The sequence below is a fragment of the Macaca mulatta genome, chromosome 3 (assembly GCF_049350105.2).
Source record: "Macaca mulatta isolate MMU2019108-1 chromosome 3, T2T-MMU8v2.0, whole genome shotgun sequence".
Lineage (NCBI taxonomy): Eukaryota > Metazoa > Chordata > Mammalia > Primates > Cercopithecidae > Macaca > Macaca mulatta.
Window position 1 is genome coordinate 106,769,363 of NC_133408.1, and position 12,176 is coordinate 106,781,538.

Here is a 12,176-nt window from a genome sequence, read left to right on the forward strand (position 1 = left end):
AGAAATGCAGAACCTCGGGCTCCACTCTAGACTGAATGAACCAGCCTCTTTCACAAAATCCCCAGGCAGTTCTTACGCACATTCAAGTGTCAGTAACATTGGTTGAAGAGTATTTCTCTAATTTAAGAAGAGAAAAAGAAATTTTAAGAACCATTTCTAACACTTTCATCACCTTTTCCCATTATCTGCCATGAGTGAAACTTAAGTCTTTAACTGTTAGTTTCTAACAAGTATAAAAAAGAACTGATAATACTCGTTTTCAAAGTATAAATTTGTCTCTACTCTGAATGTGAAGTTTAAAACCTACTGCTAAGGTGCAAGAGCCTATTCAAGTTGCTTTTTATTTGCTTCTATTATCTTGGAAGAAAGAAAGGGAGAGAATGATCCCTGCAACTGCCACCTATTGAATATTAACATCTGTAAGCATGAGCTCCTTTCAGGAACAGTGTAGATGTTATGACTCCATTCACCTGGCTAGAGACTCCTGGCTTCTACAAGCTTTCCCCGCCCCCACAATCCCCTTCTCTTCCCCTCCCCATCCTAGCTCTTCTTTTAATTATAAGAGTCGTCCTGAATAATTCCAAATGTCACGGAGATAAGTGAAAGCTTTAAATATTAAAGACAGACCAGTACAGTACCTCATCGAGGAAAGCAGATACATGTCCAAGAGACAATGCAGGTAACCCTCCAAATAAAACCACTTGAGAAAAGTCATTCACTCCAATGCTTTCAGTAATCTTCTTGGAAATAAAAACAAGTTTATGGTTTGCATCTCTTGGAATCTAAAACAAGAGCAGGATAATTAGTTCTAGTTCACCATGTTGTGTTCTTGTTAACGAGCAGGATTTACTATATCCAACTTGTAGCTGTATTGCTAGCAGAAGAAACAAAACCTGGTGTCTTGCCTGCTCTATGAACAAGGTCCTTCTACCGCTCTTCCCTATTATGCAGAGTATACAGTTTTCTTCGTTCTTTTATAATGCTAATTTCACAGCATTACTGGTGTGGAAATATCACCTTTTTAAAGGCATGTCAATTATACCAGATCATTATATATTAAAAAAAAAAAATCCTATAACTAAAAACAAATAAGGAGCATGTAGGCATGTAGAATGTTTCAATCCTAATGGGTTTTTATAATCTTCTCTGGTTTGGAAATAAGCCAAACTGAGATAAAGACAAGGCACAAGAGGTTAATTTGTATTTCTATCAAAGAATAGAAATGTATAACCAAAACATGCTAACATTTCCACAACTACTGAGTCATTTTATTGAACATTATAATAACTATTTAACTTAGGTAATACTAGAGTTAAGTGTTCTATCGTGTTATCTACTGACAAACTTATTTTTTAAAAAATTACAATTAGGAGAGTACTAAAACAAAAGAATTCAAAATTCACAATACCCTAAGGCAGCCTTCCTGTTTCTCTCTTATCTGAGATCCTATTTCCCAACTATTATAATGACCACAGCTAGTGATAAAAACGATATAACATGTTAAACTGAGCACGGGGCTATTTAAAAATTGCGAATCTTGCTCCTAACTCATCATACTTGAAAAATACTAAATACAAGTGCTGTACGTTAGATGATACGTTAACCTTTTAGTGGACGAGTAATCTAAATTCAAGAAGAAAAAGAGAGGAAGGAAGGAGGGAACTGCTCCCCCTAAATGGTTAGTAAACACCCATGTGTGCGAAGACTGCATGGGCATTCCTTAAGGACTCAATGCTTTTGCCTGGGGTGAAGCGTGGTTGGCACGTAGTCAAAATACGTGACAAGTTATATGCGCTCTGCCAAACACCACCTTTTTTAAAGGATGTGACTCCAGGGAGACCCAAGAGCAATTGAAACGCAAGTTTTCTGGCACAGAAAGCCTACCTTGCGCCTAACACCCAGGCAGCTAAAGAAAGCGCTGGTTTTCTTGCATTACCCTGGTCGAACAGGCTCAACGGGGGATTCTCCATCAGATACAAACAGCTGACCTAGGAAACTAACCTGAAGCTGCTGAACTGCAGAGTGGGTGCACGTGGGGAGCAGTTCTGCGGGCCTCAGGATGGGGACTTCAAACCAAGTTTGTCAAAGTGCCCGAGTGAGCGCCCCGCGGGAATGCAAAGGGGCCCGACTGGGCTGTCTCCCCTGGGTAGTTTTGTTGGGTGGGCAGGTCCCCTTGCCCGTCGTCTCTTACCTCCTGGGAAGCCGCAAGGCGCCCCGCGGCGGCGACGCTAAACACAAGGCAAGCCGGGCTAGTGCTTTCCAGAAACTCCCCAAGAATCTGCCGGTTGTCCTCGCTTTCCAAATACTGGCTCCATTTCTCCTCCGTGAACCCCAGCATCATCTCCAGGCGGCCGCCGAGGAAGCGCACCCGCGCGTCTTGGGCGAAACTCCGCGCTCTCCTGGCCGCCGCCTCCTCCTCGTTCTCCTCCTCCTCCTCTTCCTCCTCGAGCTCCATAGCGCGCACTGCCTCCAGGCCGGCCCCCGACGTTAGGCGAAGGATCGGGGCTTCTCGGAAGTCTCGCGCCTCCCGGGCTACCACCGGGGCTGCCATTGGGCAACCGTCCGAGGGAACGCGGGGCCGGCTGGCTCCTCACCCGAGACTCTGGGCCAGCCCGAAGTGAGCGAGGACACCTTGGGAGGCGCCCACCCTCCTCCGCGGTTGCCGCGAGCGCAGATCCTAGTCTCCCACCTGCTGCTACTTAGCCGCGCCACTTGCGCACAGCGGTAGCCTGGCAGGCCGAGGCGAAGGCCTGGGACAAGCAGCGCGTCCCGTTTCCCGGGGGACGGTGTCCCCGCCCCAGGCCGCTGGGGGCGGAGTGAGCGCACCGCGGCACTGTCCAGTAGACGCCAAGGCCAAGGCCGAGGGGAGCGGCCCTCGGGCTCTAGGTCCCGAACCTGGCAGAGAAGACGCGTGTCCGGGTCGGTCTGAGCTCCCCCGTGCGCTAGCTCCACTGCCCTCAGGCTCCTTCGCCTACTGGACACTTGATGGGGATCCCAGCGTTGGTTAAGTGCTCTGGATGAAGCAATGCTCTCTTGTGCCGAGCTCTGTGCTAAATCTCTTACCTTGACCGTAGAATAATCCGTAGAAAGCCAGGTCTCTGACTAGTCAGTCTTTGTTTTATGGGCAAGGGACTAAGTTACAAAAATAAGTAACAGAGAAGTTTCGGGGCTCAAGTTGAAGGCTGTTATTCACCTTTCCCAAGGTGTCCAAATATTACCAGAAAAGAGTCAGTCCTGCAATTTAACTTTCCTAGTTGTGGGTATCCAAGATCTAAGTACTCAAAGTCCTCCTGATTCCCATCCTCAACCTGACACTTACTGGAATGTCCATACACCCAGTAAGAGAACTCACAGTGCCCTTTCGTGATCTCCAAAACGTTCCGAAAATCTATAGATTTATCATTTAATTCAAGAGTAAAAAGGTCAAAGAGGAAAAGCTTCAAATTAAAAACAGTTTCATGATACTGAAATAGGATTTCATTGTGGTCCATTAGTGGCTTTTGTTGAGACTAATATGGAAATTCTAGTTATTAAAGTAACCAGAATTTTGTTGAGGAGTCCTCACACTGAACTTTTAAGTCTCCTTTGTTAATTGTTTATTTCAAACTAAAGTCTTCAACCCCCACCTCTTCGATGGGGGCTACTGAAGGACTGTTGCCCACAATAGTCCATTTAATACCTGAATGTTGATAAACATTTCCAGAAGATGGGGCTTCAAAATTTTGTTTTTCTTTTCAGGATATTAACTGCCCTTGAAAACCATCTACACATTTCCAGTTATATGATCAGAATCTTGAAATAACACAGGCCCTTGGAAAACTTTGATAATGACTTCTAGCCTGTCAAGGCTGCTTTATATCATCCATATTAGTCTTTGGGGCTCCCAGTTGCTGGTATACAAGGCTAGCAATCACCAGTTCCTTCTCTCCCCTCTTATATTCCAGCTTCACATCCCTGTACCTTAGAAAACCAGGAATTCTGTAAATAATAGTTGAATTAAATTGAAAGTGAATAACCACTTTCAAATCTAGCAGGAAAATTGTTTAAATAATGCTAACTTTAAAGTGCAATTTCCAAAAAGTTAAATATGTAACTCGAAATATAGGATGAAGACATGTCAACGATTTATTTAACTCATAAATGAGGAAAGCAACAAAATGATGTAAGTTCCAAAGACAGTTAGAGAAAGAAATTTAGCAGCATTGGAGAAAGATAGGGTGAGTCAGATTGCTAGGTTCAATACAATACCATTAATGCCATACAGGGCAAAATAATCCTTTGTTTTTTAAAAAATAATTTGTTTTTCTGAAATAAATTACATCTGTAATGAACAAAAATCTGTAAATAAAAACATAACTTCACAGAGTTTGAGCCTTTGATCAATAGTAGTTAATGAGTCCAAAAAAGATACTTTTCCCTAAATAATTAATAATCCTTTCATTGGCCAGTGAAGCAGTGTTTCAATGTGACAATGAATGAATATGCCTTTACCTTTTTCCCAAGTTTTATACATTTTTTCTCAATAATAATAGCTAACATTGATCAAATACCAACTATGTGCCATGTACTGTGCTGAATTCTTTCATTTGTCTAACAAATCTTTACTGAATGCCTACTAAGTGCCAAGCACTGTTCTAGGTGTTGAGAAATATAACAGAAAACAAAACCGATTAAGTTTCTACCCTCATATTGGTGATACAGGCTAGATTCTACTGGATAGAGTGGAGCTATACCAACTGAATTTGCATTCCATTTCTATTTTCTGGGTGCCTGAATTTCTTCACCTGAAATAGGAAAAATAAAATAGTAGATGAGATTAGTTTTTAGCAAATATCTCTCCCCCAACCCCACCTTCGTGGAAAGAGTATGCTTATATCTTTTTGTGCTATTAAAATTGTGGCTGGTCATGTGACTTGCTTTGGTCCATAGGATATTGGCAGACATAACAAAAAGCATCACTTCTTTTGGCTAAGATCAAGTGTAGTAGCAAACAGAGGCTTGGAATGTCTTTGCATGGTGAGGCTTGCCTTCTTGTGCCTCTGCCACTGTCTTGAGAAGAACATCCCTAGTTAGCTTGCTAATGCAAGGAACCAGCCTGGACCCGACTTTTGTAGCTCAGAGGCAAGTCCAGCGAGGGCTAGTCTTGATCAGTCTACCCTCGGTCAGCCCACAGATGCATGTAAATAATGAGTGATTATTGTTTTAAGCTACATAGTTGTGGTGAGGTTTGTTATGTAGTGATAGTATGGTAATAGTAAATGATATACCACATAGAGTTGTTGTGAGAAATAATTCAGCTTAAATATGTTAAAAGCACAAACACTTAGGCCATGCCTGGCACATTTATTATTAGTTGTGGAGGGGAAATATGAGAAACTAGGCAAGCAAAGATATAATATGTTTATTATGTCACATGTGAAAGGAAATTAAATTTTGGGACTCTAAACTCATTTAGCCAATGGGAAAAGTCAAGCTGGGAACTGGGTCATGCAAACCTGCCTCCCCCTTTTGGTTCCTAAATAAGATGGCTACAAGATGAAAGGCTACATGCCTCCTCCATACTTTGCCCACAGGGAAATTATTGGTGAGCTGTTAAAACTTCACCATGGTAATGCAAATTGATAGCTTGTCTTTCCAGGTGCAATCACCCACCAGACACAAATGAGTATCTGATTGTTCCCCTACCCCATTTTGTTATCTTATGTAAAATGCGATTCCTCACATTCTTCCTCTGCCCCCTTTTGTTTATGTGAAAACTGTGTGCTTCTCAATATCCTCCCCTTTCCCCTTTAAATTTGGAGCCCTCAAATTTATCTTTGGAGAAAAGCATAGACTTGTCTCCCAGCGTGTCTTTAACTTTGGCAAACAAATCTCCTAAAATGATTGAGACTTGTCTCGTCATTTTCCTTGATTGACACAAATGATAAATTCTAAGAAAAAAAGCAACAGACTGTAAAAGGTTGGGTATGGAGAGCATGTTAATTACCATCAGTGTTTAAGGAAGGGCTTACTTTTGAGCAGAATTCTGAGAGTGAGCCATGGGTTTTGGAAGAACATTTCAGGCAGAGGGAAGAGCAAGTAGACCCACAAGAGAGGATGCTTGATTTTTGGAGAAACAGCAAGAATGCCAGTAAGAGGGAGAATAGCAAGAGATAAGGACAAAGAAGAAATATGAGACAAAAATCTCATAGGGCTGTGATAACAGCTAGGATTTTCTTAAAAGAAGATGATGTAGCAGAAACTGCTAACTGTCCCCAGTGTCCATTCACCTTTTCCTTCTCTTGGTAATACAATATTTACCCCTATTCCAAGTTTTAATGGGACTCATGTTCACCCAAACTGTATACCTCATTTACGTTCACTTCACATTAGCTAAAAGGGAAACTAGGAAATTTTCTTTGTAGCTAATGTGAAGTGAAAGTAAATGAGGTATAAAATGCTTATATCATACCCTTAGAATTTCCCAGTTCTCCATTTCCTCTTGTCTTTCCAACTTGCTGACTAGTATATCAACATGAAATGCTGAACCGTGTTCAATTATGCAAATGTCCCTTAAACATATAACAAGATGCTCAACTTCCCTCACAAAAGAAAAATACAAATTCAAACAAGAGTACAATACTACTTTTTCACTTATTAGCTTTAAGACTGACATCATATTATTGGCATGACTGGGGAAACAGGCACTTTCGTACATCACTTCTGGAAATTCAAAATGATATAACCCCATAGAGTTTACTGATTTCTAGAAAAAATTCTATGCATCTTTATTCTAGAAATCTATACACAAGATTAGTCATTATAGCACTAATGGTAAGAGCAAAAGACGGGAAATAAGCCAAATATCCAGCCATAGGAGAGGGGTTCAATAAACTATCTAACATTCAAACAATGGAGTAATATACAGCTAAGAAAAGAGAATGCAGCCAGCTGGGGCCTCCTGGCACCCCCACCCATGTTCTACAGCCAACAGAGTTCTAAATTCCCCCTGGGATGGATTGCCCAGAGTGCAGGACAGGCTACCACCTTGGCTGTTTGGGTGTCTCAGTCAGTCAAGTCTATGGGTCTTGGAGAGCTCAAACCAATCAGGAGCTGAAGGGATCCCCAACACAGCACAGCTACTCTACCAAAAAGCAGCCAGACTGCTTCTTTAAGTGGGTCCCTGATCCTGTTCCTCCTGACTGGGTGAGACTTCCCAAGTGGGGTCTCCAGCCACCTCCTACAGGTATGTTTGGGCCAGCAAAAGGTCAGTACGCATCTGGGATGGAGCTTCCAGAGGAAAGGGCAGGCTGCCATCTTTGCTGTTTTGCAGCCTTCACTGGTGTTACCTCTAGGTAAAGAAAAAGTTGAGGTAACTAGGGTCTGGAGCAGACCCCCAGCAAACCACAGCAGCCCTACAGAAGAGTGGCTAGACTCAAACAACCCCCTTTCATCCAAATGACTGCAACACTCCTCCAGCAAGGGCTCAGAACTGGGCTGAGGCTAAGATGGCTGAAATGACAGAAGTAGCCATCAGAATGTGGATAAAAATATAAAAATGAACTTTGCTGAGCTAAAGGAGCATGTCGTAACCCAATGCAAAGGAGCTAAGGATCATGATAAAAACAATGCAGGAGCTATGCATGGTGGTTCACACCTGTAATCCCAGCACTTTGGTAGGCCGATGCAGGTGGATGACATGAGGTCAGAAGTTCAAGACCAGCCTGGCCAACATGGTGAAACCCCATCTCTACTAAAAATACAAAAGGTATCCAGGCCTGGTGGCACATGCCTATAATCCCAGCTACTCAGGAGGCTGAGGCAGGAGAATCACTTGAACCTGGGAAGTGGAGACTGTAGTGAGCCTAGATTATGCCAGTGCACTCCAGCGTGAGTGACACAGCGAGACTCCATCTCAAAACAAACAAACAAACAAAAAACAATGCAGGAGCTGACAGCCAAAACAACCAGTTTAGAGAGGAACATAACCAACCTGATAGAACTGAAAAACCCACTACAAGAACTTCACAATGCAATCACAAGTATTAATAGCAGAGTAGACCAAGCAGAGGAAAGAATCTCAGAGCTTGAAGACTATCTTTCTGAAATAAGACAGGCAGATTAAGAATAGAGAAAAAAGAATGAAAAGGAATGAACAAAACTTCTGAGAAATATAGGATTATATAAAGAGACTATGACTAATTGATGTCCCTGAAGGATATGGAGAGAATGAAACTAAATTGGAAAACATATGTTAGGACCTCATCCAGGAGAACTTTCCCAACCTAGCAAGACAGGCCAATGTTCAAATTCAGGAAATCCAGAGAACCACAGTAAGGTACTCCACAAGAAGATCATCCCCAAGACACATAATCATCAAATTTTCCAAGGAAAAAGTGTTAAGGGCAGCCAGAGAGAAAGGCCAGGTCACCTACAAAAGGACGCCCTTCAGACAAACAGCAGACCTCTCAGTAGAAACCCTACAAACCAGAAGAGATTGGGGGCCAATATTAAACATTCTTAAAGAAAAGTACTTCCAACCCAGAATTTTATATCTGGCCAAACTAAGCTTTATAAGCAAAGGAGAAATAAGATCCTTTTTAGACAAGCAAATATTGAGGGAATTTGTTACCACCAGACCTCCCTTACAAGAGCTCTTAAAGGAAGCAGTAAATATGGTAAGAAAAACCATTACCAACCACGACAAAAGCACACTGAAGTACATACACAGACCAGTGACACTATGAAGCAACCACATAAGCCTGAGAAATAGCCAGCTAGCATCATGATGACAGGATCAAATCCACACATAACAATACTAACCTTAAATGTAAATGTGCTAAATGCCCCAATTAAAAGACATAGAATGGCCAGCTAGATAAAGGACCAGGACCCATCAGTATGCTGTCTTCAAGAGACCATTTCACCTGCAAAGACGCACATAGGCTCAAAATAAAGGGATGGAGTAAAATGTACCACGCAAGTGGAAAGCAGAGAAAAGCAGGGGTTTCAATCCTAGTTTCTCACAAAACAGACTTTAAACCAACAGAAACCAAAAAAGACAAAGAAGGGCATTACATAATGGTAAAGGATTCAATTCAACAAGAAGACCTAACTATCCTAAATATATATGCACCCAATACAGGAGCACCCAGATTCATAAAGCAAGTTCTTATAGACCTACAAAGAGACTTAAACTCCCACAATAGTAGTGGGAAACTTTAACACCCCACTGACAATATTAAGCAGATCATTGAGACAGAAAATTGACAAACATATTCAGGACCTGACCTCAGCTCTCGATCAAAGGGACCTGATAGACATCTACAGAACTCTCCACCCCAAAACAACAGAATTTACATTCTTGTCATTGCCACATGGCACTTACTCTAAAATTGATCACATAATCGGAAGTAAAACACTCCTCAGCAACTGCAAAAGGACTGAAATCATAACAAACAGTCTCTCGGACCACAGCACGGTCCAATTAGAACTCAAGATTAAGAAATTCACTCAAGACTGAGGGTGGTGACTCATACCTTTAATCCCAGCACTTTGGGAGGCCAAGGCAGGTGGATCACTTGATGCCAGGAGTTCGAGACCAGCCTGGCCAACATGGCGAAACCTCATCTGTACTAAAAATACAAAAATTACCCAGGCATGGTGGTGCATGCCTATAATCCCAGCTACTTAGAAGGCTGAGGCAGAAGAATCACTTGAACTCAGGAGGCAGAGGTTGCAGTGAGCTGAGATTGTGCCACTACACTCCAGCCTAGGCAACAGAGCAAGATTCTGTCTGAAAAAAGAAAAGAAATTCACTTAAAACTGTAAAACAACACAGAAATTGAACAATCCACTCCTGACTGATTCTTGGGTAAAATAATGAAATGTAGGTAGAAATCAAGAAGTTCTTTGAAACTACGAGAACAAAGAGAAGGTACCAGAATCTCTGGGACACAGCTAAAACCGTGTTAAGAGAAATTTACAGCACTAAATGCCCACATCAAAAAGCTAGAAAGTTCTCAACTTAACAACCTAACATCACAACTAAAAGAACTAGAGAACCAAGAGCAAACAAACTCCAAAGCTAGCAGAAGACAAGAAATAACCAATAATGGAGCTGAACCATGGAGATAGAGGCCTGAAAAACCCTTCAAAAAAATCAATGAATCCAAAAGCTGTTTTTTAATTGAAAAAATAACAATAAAATAGACTGCTAGATAGCCTAATAAGAAAAGAGAGAAGATTCAGATAAACATAATCAGAAATGATAAGGGGAATATCATCACTGACCACACAGAAATACACACAACCAGCAGAGAATACTATAAACACCTCTATGCACATAAACTAGAAAATCTAGAAGAAAGAAGAAATTGCCTCCCCTAATAGACTAATAATAAGTTCTAAAACTGAGTCAGTAATAAATAGCCTACCAACCAAAAAAAGCTCAGGACCAGATGGATTCACAGCTGGATTCTACCAGAGGTAGAAAGAAGAGCTGGTACCATTCCTACTGAAATCATTCCAAAAAATTGAAAAGGAGGGACTCCTCCCTAACTCATTCTATGAGGCCAGCATTATCCTGATGCTAAAACCTGTCAGAGATACAACAAAAAAAGAAAACTTTAGGCCAATTCCTTGATCAATATTGATGGAAAAATCCTTAACAAAATACTGCAAACCAAATCCAGCAGCACATCAAAAAGCTTATCCACCATGATCAAGTAGACTTCATCCCTGTGATGCAAGGCTTGTTCAACATATGCAAATCAATAAATGTGATTCATCACATAAAGAGAACTAAAGATAAAAAGCACATGATTATCTCAATAAATGCAGAAAACACCTTCAATAAAATTCAACACCACTTCATGTTAAAAACTCTTAATAAACTGGGTATTGAAGGAACATGCCTCAAGATAATAGCCATTTATGACAAACCCTCAGCCAATATCATACTAAATGGGCAAAAACTGGAAGCATTCCCCTTGAAAACTGGTACAAGACAAGTTTGCCCTCTCTCACTGCTCCTATTCAACATAGTATTGGAATTTCTGGCCAGGGCAATCAAGCAAGAGAAAGAAATAAAGGTATTCAAATAGGAAAAGAGGAAGTCAAACTATCTTTGTTTGCAGATGACATGATCCAATATCTAGAAAACTCTATTGTCTCAGCCCAAAAGCTTCTTAAGCAGATAAGCAACTTCAACAAAGTCTCAGAATACAAAATCAATGTGCAAAGATCACTAGCATTCCTATACACCAACAATAGGCAAGGTGAGAGCCAAACCATGAATGAACTCCCGTTCACAATTGCTGCAAAGATAATAAAATACCTAGGAATACAGCTAACAAGGGACATGATGGACCTCTCGAGGAGAACTATAAACCACTGATCAAAGAAATCAGAGAGGACACAAACAAATGGAAAAGCATTTCATGCTTATGGATGGAAAGAATCAATATCATGAAAATGACCATACCGCTAAAAACAATTTATAGATTCAATGCTATTCCCATTAAACTACCATTGACATTCTTCACAGAACTGAAAACAAAATATTTAAAAATTCTTATGAAACCAAAAAGGATCCTGAATATCCAAGACAATCCTAAGCAAAAAAACAAAAAACAAACAAACAAACAAACAAAGCTGGAGGCATCACACTACCTAACTTCAAACTATCCTACAGGGCTACTTACTGCAACCAAAACAGGTACTGGTACAGGAACAGATACAAACAGACACAAAGACCAATGGAACAGAATAGAGAACCCAGAAATAAGACCACACACTTACAACCAGCTGATTTTCGACAAACCTGTCAAAAACAAGCAATAGGGAAAGGATTCCCTATTTCGTAAATGGTGCTGGGAGAATTAACTGGCTAGCCATATGCAGAAAATTGAAACAGGACCCCTTCCTTATACCATATACAAAAATCAACTCAACATGGATTAAAGATTTAAATGCAAAATGCGAAATTATAAACAAAACTCAGAAGAAAATCTAGGCAATACCATTCACGATATAGGCACAGGGAAAGATTTCATGATGAAGACACCAAAAGCAATTGCAACAAAAGCAAAAATAGACAAATTAAATCTAATTAAATGAAAGAGCTTCTGCACAGCAAAAGAAACTATCCTCAGAGTAAACAGACAACCTACAAAATGGGAGAAAATTTTTGCAAT

General features: G+C 40.9%; 1 protein-coding gene across 1 annotated transcript in view; it reads right to left on the reverse strand.

The window, feature by feature from the left end:
* Positions 1 to 2,917, reverse strand: part of DNAH11 (dynein axonemal heavy chain 11) — a 373,548-nt gene extending 370,631 nt beyond the window's left edge. Inside the window, exons 1-2 of the mRNA XM_077996991.1 lie at positions 2,192 to 2,917; positions 639 to 782 (exon numbers count right to left, since the gene is read on the reverse strand). Coding sequence (XP_077853117.1) covers positions 639 to 782; positions 2,192 to 2,551 — 504 coding nt within the window. The 5' untranslated portion in view covers positions 2,552 to 2,917. The remainder of the gene's footprint in view (positions 1 to 638; positions 783 to 2,191) is intronic.
* Between the last annotated feature and the right edge of the window lie 9,259 nt (positions 2,918 to 12,176).